The sequence below is a fragment of the Vanessa cardui genome, chromosome 25 (genome assembly GCF_905220365.1).
Source record: "Vanessa cardui chromosome 25, ilVanCard2.1, whole genome shotgun sequence".
NCBI lineage: Eukaryota > Metazoa > Arthropoda > Insecta > Lepidoptera > Nymphalidae > Vanessa > Vanessa cardui.
Window position 1 is genome coordinate 2,011,642 of NC_061147.1, and position 16,454 is coordinate 2,028,095.

The 16,454-nt window shown below is 33.1% G+C and overlaps 1 protein-coding gene across 14 annotated transcripts in view; it reads left to right on the plus strand.

Annotated features, from left to right (window-relative positions):
* LOC124540421 (calcium-dependent secretion activator) overlaps window positions 1-12,211 on the plus strand; it is a 76,916-nt gene extending 64,705 nt beyond the window's left edge. For 9 of the 14 annotated variants that reach the window (XM_047117964.1, XM_047117955.1, XM_047117965.1 and 6 more), the window contains 16 exons: window positions 59-195; window positions 513-703; window positions 1,262-1,424; window positions 1,757-1,904; window positions 2,742-2,854; window positions 4,312-4,350; window positions 5,839-5,995; window positions 6,080-6,221; window positions 6,463-6,637; window positions 7,045-7,179; window positions 9,354-9,484; window positions 10,119-10,227; window positions 10,543-10,677; window positions 10,859-10,992; window positions 11,478-11,583; window positions 12,085-12,211. In XM_047117964.1, the coding sequence (XP_046973920.1) occupies window positions 59-195; window positions 513-703; window positions 1,262-1,424; window positions 1,757-1,904; window positions 2,742-2,854; window positions 4,312-4,350; window positions 5,839-5,995; window positions 6,080-6,221; window positions 6,463-6,637; window positions 7,045-7,179; window positions 9,354-9,484; window positions 10,119-10,227; window positions 10,543-10,677; window positions 10,859-10,992; window positions 11,478-11,583; window positions 12,085-12,156 (2,087 nt within the window). In that variant the 3' untranslated portion in view covers window positions 12,157-12,211. The remainder of the gene's footprint in view (window positions 1-58; window positions 196-512; window positions 704-1,261; window positions 1,425-1,756; window positions 1,905-2,741; window positions 2,855-4,311; window positions 4,351-5,838; window positions 5,996-6,079; window positions 6,222-6,462; window positions 6,638-7,044; window positions 7,180-9,353; window positions 9,485-10,118; window positions 10,228-10,542; window positions 10,678-10,858; window positions 10,993-11,477; window positions 11,584-12,084) is intronic. The other 5 variants (XM_047117966.1, XM_047117969.1, XM_047117960.1 and 2 more) reach the window with 4 other exon arrangements.
* Window positions 12,212-16,454: the final 4,243 nt, after the last annotated feature.

Here is a 16,454-nt window from a genome sequence, read left to right on the forward strand (position 1 = left end):
AATAATGTAACAATTTAGACCCTTTATGTATTTAAAAATGGAATAACAATTTGATCAGATGCAGATAAAGCACGAAAACACGGAATGGAGGATTACATCCAAGCCGATCCCTGTCAGTTCGATCATCACCAACTTTTCACCACACTGCAGTCGCTCACGCTGAAGTATCGTCTGCAGGATCCTTACTGCTCCTTGGTAAGTATTTATCTAAATATATATAACACAAACTCTAGCCACTGGACGGATCAGGCTGTAATTTGGCATGCAGGTATTATGACGTAGGCATCTAAGAAAGGATTTTGAATAATTCCATCAAGAGCACACGAAAGTTGAACCACAAACGTGATTCACAGAGAAGTCTGAAATTAACGAAATATTTTAAATTAGCCTGTATAAATATTTATAACCAATTTCCACGAGGGCAAAGCCGCGGGCAAGAGCTAGTTGTTTTATAAAGCTGTTGTGACCAATATAGATAAACTACCATCCATTATAATTTATTATACTTTCAGGGTTGGTTTTCTCCGGGTCAAGTTTTCGTATTAGACGAATACTGCGCAAGATATGGAGTAAGGGGATGCTACCGTCATCTCTGCTACTTATCCGATTTGCTGGATGTCGCTGATAGTGGACAGCAAACCGTGGACCCAACACTCATGCATTATTCTTTCGCCTTCTGTGCTAGCCATGTGCATGGAAATAGGTACGTATTCGATACCGTATTTGTTTCTTATATCATATCGTAGGAATAAACTTTTAAAGACAATTTGTAAATATACACTTTTACGGTAAATTGAAGTATTATCTAATTTATCTCTTACCCAAAAAGATATTAGTACCTGCACGTCTTTGAGAATATCATCTGTAGCTCTCTGTTCTATTATCTCCAATAGTAATCATTTGTGCAAGAGTATCCTCACTTGTAAAGTCCTGTAGCCATGAACCAGTCAATTGTTCGTCTTGTATATATTACTAATATTATGGAACTCTATATATCTTCTAATATCTCTCCTCCCGTCTATAGTCAATGTTTGCCTTTACCTAACTGTCTATGCATACTAACAATCTGTTTTCGGAGTTGTGGAGTTCGCAATATTTCAAAAACTTCAACTTTTTACTGCATGAATTATGAATTAATTGATGTTAAAACTAAATCCACTAATTGTGGGTGTGTGACAAATATCTTTATTTAAATAATGCGGGCTCCGGTCCCCATTTCCTGCTTCCACCCTACTAGAGTAAGTTACCAACCCTTTCACAGTACTGCCACGTTGCCTGGCAGGCCAGATGGAGTTGGCAGCATTACAGTGCTAGAGAAGGAGAAGTTTGCCGAAATCAAAGAACGCCTAAAGACTCTGCTGCAGCATCAGATCACAAACTTCAGATACGCATTCCCGTTCGGAAGACCTGAGGGGGCATTAAAGGTGATTTTTGTGTACTTATGTCCTCTACTTATTGTATACCATCAAACAGCAAAATTTGTATCATTGTATTCTAATTTGAGGAATAAGTGAGCCACTACAGGCATAATGACATAACATCTCAATTCCCAAAGTTGGTGGCTCATTCAAGAGAGAAGGAAACTATTAACCAACGATGTACGGCTGTGTCCCTTTCACCTTATTTACTCTAGCATAGTTGTTAAGATAATGACATAATATATTCGTTCAATGCGGCATATTGTCAACTTTTCTTACTTTTTGCCTATCGCTGTATTTTTAAACTGACTGTTCAAAAATCATTTCAATAATTGCAGGCAACCCTATCGCTCCTGGAGCGTGTCATGATGAAAGATGTAGTGACTCCTGTGGCTCCTGAAGATGTTCGCACCATGATCCAGACGAGCTTGGAGAATGCAGCTCTCCTCAACTACACCACACTCAGCCAGAAGGCTAACATCGAGGGTGAGTATTAAATAGTGTACTAAAAATTAAGCAAGTGAATACTTGAAAAACATGCAAGCGTTTATTTTTGATGTAAAATGTCTGTTGCCGTGCTTTGAGAGTAAGATTGAAAAAAAAGCCGTGATGGCTACTTAGTGCATGCCGCTCTCATAGCCCATCAACGTACCTATTCTTATCCTTACATAGTATAAAACAAAGTCACTTACCGCTGTTTGTCCCTATGTATGCTTAGATCTTAAAAATTACCCAACTAATTTTGATGCGGTTTTTTAATGGATAGAGTGATTCGAGAGGATGTTTTTTGTATATAACACATTGACAATATAGTAGAGAAACACTTTTAATTTTGGAAGTATCTTATGTGATGTGTAAATAAATTAATTCTGGAGTATATTTAGTGTTAGTTAAATAAATTCTAAATATACTTCGCGGGCGGGTTGCTACTACTACTTCTAACGAAAGTCTAACTTTGTATTCAGCTCACTTCACTTTTATCGATTTTCTTAAATCATAAATTCTTTCGGGCTCGTGAAGGCCACAATTATTTTACAAATCTTTTGTCGTGATGAAAAATCACTGACCTGGAAGGGAAAACAATCAACCTAACCTTTAAGGGTGAAAGAAATTCAGATACTTTTTGCTTTCGAATCCAAATTTGTTTCAAGGATAAAAGTGTTTTCATTATACTCCTGTTTCTTTTAATTTTGACATCTTACAAATAGCCGATTTTATAAACAACTTAAATTAGAAATCTATCCGGAAAAAAAATTAAAACTAGAAGTATGAAAAAGTGGTGTTCATTATTTAAGAGTATAACACAATATTACCGTCTTGCAGAGGATCTTCGTGGTGAAACAATGGTGACACCAGCAAAGAAGCTGGAAGATCTCATCCATCTTGCTGAAATCTGCGTCGACTTGCTTCAGCAAAATGAAGAGCACTACGCGGAGGTAATATTATTTTTAATTGGGAATGAATACATTGGAAGTTGTTTGATTAAGAGATAAGCTGACTTTGATTACATAAGTGAAAGATTCAAACTATGAAATAAAAATTGAGTCAAATAATATTTAATTATTATATTCGAATTATAAATAAATTATGACGATCAATTCAAAAGCAAAAAATGATGCTTTATAAGATATTTTGTTATTTATAAAAAGTTTTGAAATTAAATTAAAATAAACTTTAAAGTTAAAAAAAATGAAACGATTGATTAAGATTTAATAAATTAAATCGTTGATCAAACAACTGAGAAGTGTAATTAAACGAATATAAAATCGATTTTGTTTAAATTGGTAATACGATTAAGATTCTGTTTTGAGTCGTTTAATTACACTTCGTAATTATAGAAATGTGTTGTGTGTTTAATGTTGTTTCTAAGGATAAGACTTTTTAAATTTTAAAATACTTTTTCGTCGAATTAAAATATCATTGAATTTAATTTGAATCGATTTTCGATTTAAATCGATTCGGTAAAATGATCTGGAAATGTAGGTTATTTTAAAAAGTGTTATCCGCTTTCAGTGTTTGCTGTACTTAGCACCCTATTCTCCTGTCGCTATTAGTGTGGGGAATGATGAGGCATTATATGTATTTTTCTTTAGAGCTGAAAATATGCATACAGAAAAACTAATTAAGGGTACTTCTGGTCTGCTAAGATAACATCTATTATAGCTAATTTACATCGGCTATATTTATTGTTGTACTTGTATGTTCGTGGAATTTTAAACTTGGTGATGTTGGCACAAGGGATTTAACATCTCAGTCCGTAAATTTGGTGAAGCGTGATGATAGGATAGGATAGTAATTTATCACAGCCCTAATTTCTTTGGGTTGTAATTGCCTCTTGATACGAGGTCCATTTCCAATTCTGCCTTCGAATTTTGAATGAATCAATGAAAATATATTACGAAATATAAATGTAAAATTGTGTATGTTTTTGAACCTTATAAAAGTCGGCGGTGGCGGTGTTGCCATTAAAAATAACTGGTATTAAAAAAATATATTTTCAGCTCTAACGTGCACTACGATATTTTAATTAAATTATTATTGATTTGAAGGATAAATTGGTTTAAATTGTTCTACGTAGTGTATTTATTCGGTAGTGTTGCCTTATGAATTAAATATATAATTTTTAAATTATATAAAAAAAAATATGGCTACGTCTATCGACCCCAACTATAGATACAATTGTAATATTGATTTATATATTTTATGTCGCTTTAACTACAAGGGAATTTTAATGTGATCACCAAAAAGGTATGGCAGTACGGCCAAGTTCATAAAAAAAAAAAAAACTTTTTTTTTTATTTTAGTAAAATTATAAATTCGCTTGTAGTTTATAACGCAGATTATTATATAAATATTATATTCCATTTCTACCTTATTTTTTATTTCTCCGCAGGTTTATAACACAAAACCGGACTCTAGCGGTCAACAAAATGTAACTACTCATTTGATTGAATGCTCGGCTGATCGAATCACTTGTCAATTCGTTCACTCGGTCTTAATCATTCTCACTCTGATTTGATCACAGTTCTAAATGATGTAGACATGTGGCGTTACTTTAATAGTTTGGAGACACTGGCTTAGTGAGCTTAGATGAATATAGAATGATATAGGCCCTGCATGTAACTCTATGCAAAGCGTGAACATGCTAACATTAAGCCTGGTGGTGAGCCTAGTGCTTTAGATAGGCGATCTGCAATTTTAACTTGATGTATCTGATGCAATTTTGTATCGATATCGATGTAATAGTTATGTTCAATCGCACATCATTGAATTGCTTATTTCACTTATACGAAAAACAAATGAGCCACAAAACTATAAAACCATTACTCGACTATATCTTTTAGACCATTTTAGGCAACATCTCTACTGAATATCACGTACACATTTTTTTTATACAAACGAGTAACACGTCAAAAATTTCACTAAAGCCATTTTTTTATTTTAATTTGGAATCGATATTTTCCGTTTTTGAATTTTTTTGAACTTGGATCACTGGACAGTTTGATTTCAGTCAGTTGAACAGTTGATACTGACCAAACCAGCACTCATAGACATGTCTATATATAATAATACAGGAAATGTGTGTCTACCCTCAAATATATATAATCGTATACAACCAGACTGACGCTAAATGAGTTTGAAGTGAAAAATTTTGACTGTAACCTCACCCCAAACATCGAAACATTATACATTTCACTCAGAATCATGTATATAATCACAAAAACATGGTATTAACATAGCAACACTTCGTTACAAATATTATTGGCTTGTGTAGATATCAATAGTTATTCGCTGCTTCTCACTCGCTTTATATATTTTAATAGGTAGTATATAGAAGTAGTTTAATCTTCTAATGCACCTGTATTTTACAATTATTTTCTTCCAGCACAGCTTCGCTAAAGCTTATGATGTATAAAATCTTAGATAGTACGTTGTTTCGAGTCATTGCATGTGTTTAGTTGATGGAAATCAAATTTACGAAGTTCTTCCAAATATCAAAATGCATTGTGAAGTATTTTTGTAAGAGCTTTGTGTTATCGAGCGATATGATCTAGATATCATGGAAGTTGTATCATTATCTGTGTTTTTGTCATTTTTTTACAATTTACATCAGAAAAACCATTAATTCCCAAAAATTTATATCAATTGCCAAAAACTTAAGCCATTATTCCTTAGGTTGTCACTTATTTATCTCAAGCTCTTTTAGTATTATATATTTTTAAAATTTCCAATTATGAATTGCTGTTCAATCTGTCAGAGTAAAGTTATTCGTATTAAAAGTTGATGCTGCTGTAATCTATATTCCTTTATCATCTTTGAACAAATAATTCCACTTGATTCCACAATTATGACCAGTTGAAATATTTTATTGAGTTCTGTTATATAAGATTTTCTATTAAATCATAAATACTCTATACAGGCTTTTGCGTGGTTTTCGGAGCTACTCGTTGAACATGCAGAAATTTTCTGGGCCTTGTTTGCTGTAGACATGGATCGCGTGCTGGCAGAACAACCTCCAGACACCTGGGACTCGTTCCCACTTTTCCAGATCCTAAATGATTATCTGAGAACAGATGGTAAGAATAACCTTGAATAATTAATTGTTGGAAATGATAAAGTCAAAAGTAAGGTCCAATTTCAAATGGATTAACAATTTGCAGAGAATTTGAGAAACGGCCGTTTCCATGAACATCTACGTGATACATTTGCACCACTTGTAGTGCGCTATGTTGACCTCATGGAATCGTCCATAGCGCAGTCACTTCACAAGGGATTCGAAAAAGAACGTTGGGAGATCAAAGGGTAAGAATACTTGGAAGTTTAGTGTATACAAATTACTTTGTAAAGAAATTATTGGATTTCCAAAGACCTAGCAAGCGTTCGTGCTCTCGTGTAATTCTTCATTTTTATAATTTCGCATATTCATATTAAAAAAAGGTTTAATGCTGTATAAATCGATGCAGTATCGTAACTAACTAAATACGTTGGAATAAGTTCTAGTCACCTGTCATCTTGAGTTTTATGCCAAAAATAAAACTTTCAGAAATGGTTGCTCAACAAGCGAGGAGCTGTTCTGGAAGCTGGATGCCTTGCAGTCCTTCATCAGGGATCTGCACTGGCCCGAGCCTGAGTTCCGCTCCCATCTGGAGCAACGGTTGAAGTTGATGGCCAGCGACATGATGGAGACATGTATTCAGAGGACTGAAGCTTCTTTTCAGGTACAATCTTAAGTTACTCAATCCACTAGTAATCAATTTATCATTCAGACTGGACCTGGTTACTAAGATTAATACAGATGATGAAAAATATTGGGCTACATATTTTCGCAGACAGTTGTGAACTGTCTGCGAAAATATGTACCCTGTACCCTATACATCTTAGCAAATTAAAGATAAAACTAACAATACTCTATTTAACTGATCGTGTCAAAGTCAGTTTGTCAGTTTTATTTAAGTGAATATGCATATTTATTAAAACTAATTTCTTAAACCACAATGGACGTATATTTATTGTATAAAGAATATAACTTACTTTCATAAATCTGTATGAAATTATTACTGACTAGATTTCATGGATTAGTTTTAATTTGGAACGCAAAACAATGGCACAAATTTCTCGTCAACAGGCATGGTTAAAGAAGAGCGTGACATTCATGTCAACGGACTACATCCTGCCGGCTGAAATCTGCGCCATGGTGAACGTGGCTCTAGACGCGAAGAATCAAGCGCTAAAGCTTTGCGCGGTTGAAGGTGTTGATATCGTGAGTATCATCCATCATACACACATCACTATCAAGCATTGCCATCAGTTTCATGAAGTCTAATATTTAAAAATCGAACAGTTTTTAAGTATCCAGTCTTAGTCATTGTCAAGTTTAAAAGTGACAAATATCATGCTTCATTATTCAAAAAATTTACCAAATTCAGTTCTTACAGGATGCTTTATCTATCACATTTTCGTTATCATTCTCTTTATTAAATTATATTGCTGCATTATATGCTACATGTGACTGGTTATATTAGATATATGTTCACATTTCATCAATCAACAAAACAGGCAGATCGAATTCTTTATCTCCATCATAAAGATATCAGCCGCATATGATTGTATGTACTGCTTATTCTATTTTAGATGTCATTTGAATAATTTGTTGGATTACTTTCACTGTGATGAGTATATATCAAAATTACTTTATCGATATTGCGAATTTAACTCAATTGGTGAAGTTTTATTACAAAACAAAAGAGTTGGAACAGTTTTAAATAGATACCAATTTAGTTTCATACTATTAACTATTTTTATTTATTCGTGTATACCGTATTTTTTAAATCATTCTACAACTAATTCGAAGATGTAAACCAATACTGGTATGGTACCTGAAAACTAAATTGATTTAAAAATAAAAGTGATCCAACTTTTACATCATCATCATCAGTATTTTAGTTTTTTAACAAGTGCTAAATATGGGAATGCGAAATTTTGCACAAAATAAATGGTTTTATTTTAGTTTAGTTTTGAGTGTGAATTTATTACAAGAATAGAGAGAGATCATACATTAAACAATTCATACAAAGAACTATCAACCATAAATATAAGTATTCTGCATGAACTCTTCAAATTATCGTAGTATTCCTTAAAATAACAATTTACCTATATGTTATTTTGTATTGAATAGAAATCAACATTTCAGATAATTTAAGACATATACGTTCGGGGCATAAAACAGGTAGACATATATTACATAATATGTATCTACGTGATTTTATTGATCACGATCACGATCATGCATACCCAATTGTCTGCATCAAACAATGAATCATACGTCATCAAAGCATCACAAACCATGGTTTTTGTTTGACCAATTTAAATGTAATGTGTGCCTTGATTGGCTACAAAAAATAATACACAAAAACAAGCATGCATGAGCATGCGCAATGTAGAAAAAATCCCAACTTGGTGCTAGGAGCAAACGATCTATATGACTTTTACAGAATTGGAAATAACCCTTCAAAATTTTTACAACGTTCTTTACGATTTGACGATATTACTTTATCAGCTAACTCTTCACACCTGTGTTTTGAACAAGGAAAAAATCAGCGACCGAGATGCAATTACGAAAACAGAATCTAATTTCAATAATTTAGATTCATCCAAGATAAAATAAAAACGAGCGCCATTCTTGCACGTGATGTATAATTAATATTAAAATCAAATCTGATGAACCCACAAGCTATCATGTCACTCTTACAATCATATCACATTCAATTGCCAATAAATTACACCAAATCTTAGCTGATGAAGTTACTGACACATCACTAATATCACATCACATAAAACATAATACATACATTAAACATAGACTATCAGCTGGCGAATGTAATTTAAATATTTGTCTTAAAGATTCAAGAAACTGATTTGACTCATGTGGCATTTGAACGTGATATAGCACTGTAAGGAAACTCATCGCAGAAAGAGAACGTGAAATTTTAAAAATGTTGTATGCGATATTGACTATAATAACTATATAATATATAAACATATCACTGTAAGTGATTTGTCAACATCTCACGAGTGAGGTATGAAGTGAATTCTTACAGAATTAGCTTCATCGTTTTGAGAATGATTAAACCTTGTGGGTTTATCATGCATGATTTGCAGAATTTGAACGACTTCTTTAGTACTATTTTTTGTTTATTTGCCTTGTATATGGAAGTCTTGCATGACCTGACGCTAGTTTTATTTTGATTTATCTGTACAAATCTGCAAGTTGTGCATGGCGCCCCGTGTCGCTGGAGTGTTCTCTACAAGCGTCAAAGCCCCTTTTGAAGTTTGTGGAAACATGGGAATAAAAAACTATTGCATCAGTACCGTGGTATGTTTGCCGGAAGGTACGAACTGCTTGCTTTAAATGTTAACACCCGCCATCTCTCACAGTACCAGTACCATGCTAAAATGGATGCCCAGATCGAGGCGTGTCTGCACGCGATGTCGACGGGTATGACGAGCCGTCTGTCCGCCGTGCTGGAGGCGACACTTGCTAAGATCGCGCGTTTCGACGAGGGCAGGTGAGTCACCAAGCCGCCTCATCCGTCAGCTCCATCGCTTCAGCTGCGAGAACGGGATCGAAGTGCAAGTATTAAGTGAGAAACTAGAGCGTAATCGTTTCAAATATGGTATATACCCAAAATTTTGTAATTACTTATTACGAAAAGGTGAGTATAGAGTAAATAAAATTACACATATGAAAACGACTCTGTCTAGTTCAGTATATTTTACCGAAAACAAATATATCGGCAAATCAATGTAAAATAACTTCTGAAGACGTTACGACAAAAACATTAATAATTTCTTACTTACTACTTCAACATTACCGTATCTACATCAGTAGACATATCACCACACGTCATACGATATGCTTCGCAAAGTACTCTAACACCTAACTTAGTAAATCCTTTTCATGTACACACACTACTTACAAAACTTAAACTCATAGTAATAACAAAAAGCTTGCGTCATTTTGCTAGTATATTTCACAAGAACAATGGTAGAAAATCGAACATGCTGGTTTAAATTTCATATCCTGCGATTGGTAAGTCGCAGATCCGTTCTCTATTCCTCTATATCTATCAGAAAACTAACAATTTATGGCACAAACTATTCAGACAAGTGTATTTAGAATGTTATCTTGTGTATTTACAGTTTAATAGGCTCAATACTGACGATTGCAAACGTGTCGGGTTCTGGGAAAGACATTGGACAGGGATATGTGAACTTCATGAGAAACTCCATGGACCAAATCAGATCTAAGGTAAAAAAAAAGATTCAGGGAGAAATTGAGTAAGGCAATTTTCTTTTTTATGATAAATATGACATCTCCATTCAGAAGACTAACAAGTCTAAATGCGCGTCGGTACTGAGAAAGTAACTTGAGATTTTTCTATTTTGTTTACGAGAAATATTAATTGAAGTCGGGTAAAAATATTATTTTTATCAAAACTTGGGACACATGATTATATATTTACAATATTATTAATCAATAAATGCATCACTTTTAAAGACAAATCAAAATATTAACCCATAGCCAAAACCTGCGTTTGACATGATACATTATCCCCACACTCAGGTGACAGATGAACTGTGGATCCTGCAGCTATTCGAGCATTGGTATGGTGTTCAGATTGGGCACATTTCGACGTGGCTTAATGAGCGTCCAGCACTGCATCCGCAACAGGTCGCCTGCCTTTCCATCGTCCTCAAGGTAACATTACAATTTTATCAGAATGGCTCAAAATTAATATTAATTCTGATCTTAACATATTCTAGTGTCATTTAATTGGTCTTAAAATGCTCGTCATGTTACAAAAATCTGCAATTTATTGGTGTATTATAGAGGGTACGTTTCGAAATCAAAACGCGTTCAACCAAAAATGCTTTTACAGAAAATGTACAGCGACTTCGAGCTTCAAGGTGTTATCGATGATAAGCTCAATTCAAAGCCCTATCAAGCCGTAGCAGCACGAATGCATACGGAGGAGGCTACGTGCAGCTTAGTGCTGGCCCAACAAGACCAAGGGTATTTAAAGACTATTTCTTTATTATCAATAGCTTAATTGATGTTTAATAAAATGTATAGTCATATATGTCTCAGCATCAGATAATTAAATACTTTTGTAATCACTTAGTTTTGAGATTTGATTCTGGATCAATCGCTATTTATCATGTTAAAAAGACAAAGGATATCAGCTGTCAAGAAGGATATGACGCATGGTGCGTGGCCTATGAAACAGTGCAAAAGTCAATGTACAATGATCCAGCTATCGATTCACTGTATTATTTTGTCAATACGTACGATGATGATGTCGAACCAATTAATTTTATCGGCACCCTGTTATATATATTGGAACTTTTTTGCCATTGTATAGATTCATAAAAGCAATCGATGGTGAAATATCGGCATTCGTAAATGTTGTTAGATTAGATATATCCTTTAATGGCGGCTCTAAATCTTATCTGTCATTGTTGCTTATAAATAATTTATTTATTTTTTAAATGTTTCAGGGGTGGTGATGATGGTGGTTCTGAGGAAGGTGCCCGAGGAAAGTCTAAATTGGAATCTCTTACAGAGGACGCTAAACTAGGAAACGTCGGCGCTGTAGTTGGCAAGGTATTAATAACTTGATATAACTGACTTTTTTAAGCTTTAAGGTATGTAGTAGGACCGTCTGTGTAGGTTCCAACTTATCAACATTTATTTAAATTAAGGTTAGGAATATTTTAACGGCTTAGCTAAATTATGAACTGAAATTGTTTAGACTACTCTTCTATAGGTATCTATTTTTCTTAAATCAATCCCCAAAGACATATACAGTAACAAATTGTATGTATAATATATGTTCGTATTTCATATATTATTAGTTTACTGGTTCGTCGGTGTAGTACAATATATAAAACACGCTTTCTTTATTTTGACTGCCTACTTATTTTTTATGAAGGTTGAACATATTGTGTGTATACATTTTTTTTCATTAATTTTACTTTTTTCACAATGTGTGTGTACATAAATTAATTTATTAATTTAACTCTTATTTTCTGCAATTATATTGTATCTTTGATAAATTGTCCCTTAAAATTTATAGTATACAAAAATAATATATTATTATTTCAGGTTGGCAACATGTTCGGGCGCGGTATCGGCGAGTTGTCGACAAAATTGGGCGGAGCATCATCATGGTTTTAGCTTTGTGTACAATCGTTTATCATTACCGTATTATACTTTGCATTTGTATATTTAACAAAATAACGAACAGCTTTCTTTTAAAATCTTACTGTGATGACGCAAAATTCTCTTTTTTTTTCAAAAGGTTAACTTAGTGTCCGCCATTTCGTGATCACGTATACAAGATGGCGTCTAATAAATATAAGCGGCAAGCATAGCTTAGTTTAAAATAGTGTTAATGAAGTTTAGATTTTATTTTATAAAAAGCTTTATGTACAGTTAGTGACATTATTCATTTGGAGCGAGTAAAATGTATTAGATGTGTATTTTAAGATTAGTATTTGATAATGTGATTGATGTAAAGAAAAATATTATATAGATAAAAAGGTGTAAACTTTTGCTACAATAAGGAAACATATCGCTTCGTGCAAGTATTAAGTAATTGAATGGGCATAAATAAATTTTATTTACTGAAACATACTTAGTTGTATGTGCATTTTAATAAACATTAGCCATGGACGGAAGGTATCTTAGAAGATCACGATTTCAATGACGCAGACTTTTCTTCTTAGATTGAATTCAATTAAAAAAAAAAACTCTTCAAATTTCGATGTCAAGATGCGTTTTATCGTTATTTTTATTATATTTTCTTCAAAATAAGTATCTAATATAAACGAAATTAATAAAATCATTCTTTTCGGATTTAAATATTGAAAAAAAAATCCTTTCCCCTTCTAAATACTTGACAAATGTTACTTAGACTAATGTAGTGCAGTTTTCAATGCAACTTTTTCTAAACTAAAAGCAATATTTTTCTAATATAATAACATCAAATCATAACGGTAAAAATAATACCTCATCTTTAACGCGGCGCCACACAGGTGACTCACGATTACAACCTATAAGAAAATTCGAGAATGCTTAAGACTTCTGAGACGTTATGAACGTTGACGGTCGTAAATTTCGAAGTCATCAAAACCTTTGCTTGAATGATTAGTCCTGAAATGTAGCGCCGGTCTAAGGAAAACTTATATCGTGCATTTTTGTACAATAAAACATATCACAGTATACAGATTAAAAATAATCATAACTGTCACTGTCACTGTCAAGTGTAAAAAAAGGTTTTATTCTTCAAAAATGTACGCGATATATTTAGTAACTGTTTTGATGTAGTATAGTAAAATCTCTATAGTTAAAATGTTCTCTAGATTCTACTTAAAGTCTATTCGACACTAGACCTAACACTACATTGTCCTAGTTGTCAAATATTTACCTATAACTTTATATAAAAAAACTCCTATAAATATATTTGTTAACAAAAAAAAATATTCTTCTACGCTAACATACGAATTTTTGAACGAATAGTTGAAAATTTAAACACATTTTAGATAAATTGAACTAAATAAATAATGGTTACGCTGATTCGCCAAAAATATATTGTGAAAATAGGCTTGCGAGGTAGGCATTCTGTACGAGTGATGTATCCTTAAAAAATTAAAAACATAAACATATAAATTAAAACGTTAAAATATACGTCTTAACATTGCGTAGACCACAGAATATAAATTTTAAAAATATATTATTTCACTTTGGTTTGTTTACAAATATAATTTAACTATAATATATAAAATAAATAGATAATATAGAGCTCATGTCTGTCGCTTGCAATATTAAAAATCACAAAAATATATTTTTTTCACTCTTGCAACATTATTAAAAACATAATAGCACATATCTTAGCACCACCCAGTTCATAATATGGCAAAGGTGTTATGAATCATTTGCTTGCTTATAGAAGATAAACTGTCAAAACAATAAAAAAAAATGTTTTTTTTTTTTTAATTCCGTGACAGCTTCGCGCATGTCATAATAATCATTCGTGGCACTAGTCTTTGAAACGGATACCCAAATATTTTTGTTAAGTAATCAACTGGCATTTCCTTTATACTTAAACTAGGTAATGCTCAATCGAAGGTAGTTTAAGTGCATTAACGAACCGAATGAAGTGTAGGCTGAGGTTTATATCTTCACGTGAAGTACCTCGCGATGGCTTAGGCTTGGTTATAATATCTATTGTTTTAATATAGACTGATGTCTAGGTAAACACGTATTGCGAAACTATGTAACTCGAATGTTGCCATCAACAAATAAAAATTACCCATTAAATAACTTCACTTGTCTTCTCTATAAGTAAATCGAAGTTAAGTCATAAGTGTCGCAATTAGTGTCAAAGCCAGATGTTAGAAAAAAAATCATGTGCCTAACTTTAAACGCTATAATCTAATAGACACTTTTCAGTTAGCTTATAATAGAAATCATTTACGCGAGTGCCAGATGATACAATAATTAATATTTACAATAAAATAAAAACTGTTTACTGTTCCCTTGCTGTTTTATTATTAACACCTTTACATTGTTTCTTTATCTATAGAAGTTTCCACGCATTGTCCGCGAATAAGAGGAGATGAATAGGTGCTAGATATAAAACGACACAATTTAAATATAATCTATTAATATTATAAGTCATAAATTGGAAAAATGTATTTCGTTATCACGTAGGAAATTAACGTTTGCATAAAGATCATTTTCAGTATCTGTTTGTAATATAAATATCCGCTTTTTACTAAATGCATATGTATTTTTTTTTAAACAGTTTGTTCCAGCAAAAATCTGGTAAAGCTGGACCGATTTCGATGGGACTTACACTGGCAGATAAATAATGTAATAAGGAGTAACTTAGGCTACAACAATAATCAAACGCCCACAAACATACGGGCACCTCTAGAAATAAATTTTGATTTTGAAGACGCACTTAATTCGGATGTGATCGGTTTTACGAATTTAGCCGAAGCTGCATCTAAGTATATTGGAAATGCATGCAAAATTTAATGATGATTGGATGTATAGTGAAAGCATATCACTTTCGCATTTATAATATTAGTTGGTATATATAATACTATCGCTCCAGTGCTCTACTTGTAAGGAATTCGTTATACTTATTCGCTGTTCATAAAAAGTACCCTTTGTATCCATGTTCATCACGATCCATTGAGGCAGTGAGGTGTAAAATCACCGTTTTAATCGGCCGTTGTAAATCCTAGTGTCTAATTTATAACTGTGTTGTCTTTTGTAAGCTTCCTAGCAGGTAACTTCTCACTCACATACACATTAATTTATATAAATTGTACTATATATATGTATTTCTAAAATTAAGATGCATAGCCATCTATGATGTCACTTCGCCTGTGCCCTATTTTATTTCACTGGAAAAACGTGTTACGTGTTTTTCAAGTGAAATATAGGAGAGAACATACCATAAGGTTGCACACGCTAATTTTCAGGACACCTATTTCACTGAAATACCATACATACCAGTGGCCCCCTTTTCTTCTCTTTGGGGGCTTCACGGGATCGCTTTCGAATTCTACCGTAACGTTGTCACTGTAAATAAAAGCGATCAAGGGAGGGAAAGGAGGCCGTAACCCAGCAGTGAGAAATTTACAGGCTTTTAATGCATGTTGTCACTTTAAAATCATTAGGAACCTATTTTTATATAAGGCTTAACCAAAACAGTATTTTTTATTTACATTAGCTTTATACAAAAAATGAAGGATCTATCATAGTAGTGCATTATTTGTAGAAGATTATGAAATCCTTAAGCGTTATTTGATATGATTGAATGATATTCGATAGTATACCTCATATATCACGATGAAGATTATGGTATTCACCATTAAGTTGAAAGAGCTAAAGCTTATAATGTGATACCGATGTAAATGTATCATGAATATATTTTATTACAGATAATCTTTGTTACATGTAACACTTTGCAAAGACTTACAAATTTTTATGCTAATCAATTTACCTCAGGTAACACTTGAAGTCGAGATGGTTAGAACGCGTGCATTTTAACCGTTGATTGCGAGTTCAAACCCAGGCAGGCACGCTGATTCATATGCTTAATTTATCTTTATAATACATCTCGTGCTCAGCGGTGAAGGAAAACATCGTGAGGAAACCTGCGTGGAATATGTTCCAAACCTTCTCCTCAAATGGAGAGGAGGCCTTTAGCCCAGCAGTGGGAATTTACAGGCTGTTGATGTTTGATGTTTTGATGAACATTAATTTATATCATATACAATTTATAAAATTAAAGTATGTATTTAAAGTCAGTTTGGGCGACGATTTCCAATAAGACGACGAATTCGAAGTCCGGCGAAGATCAGTCAGTCCCAGAGTCGTGCGTAGAATTAGCTCGCTGACGTGCAAGGGAGCTAGTAATGTCTCCAGGAGACCCAGGAATACCAATTGAGAATGCT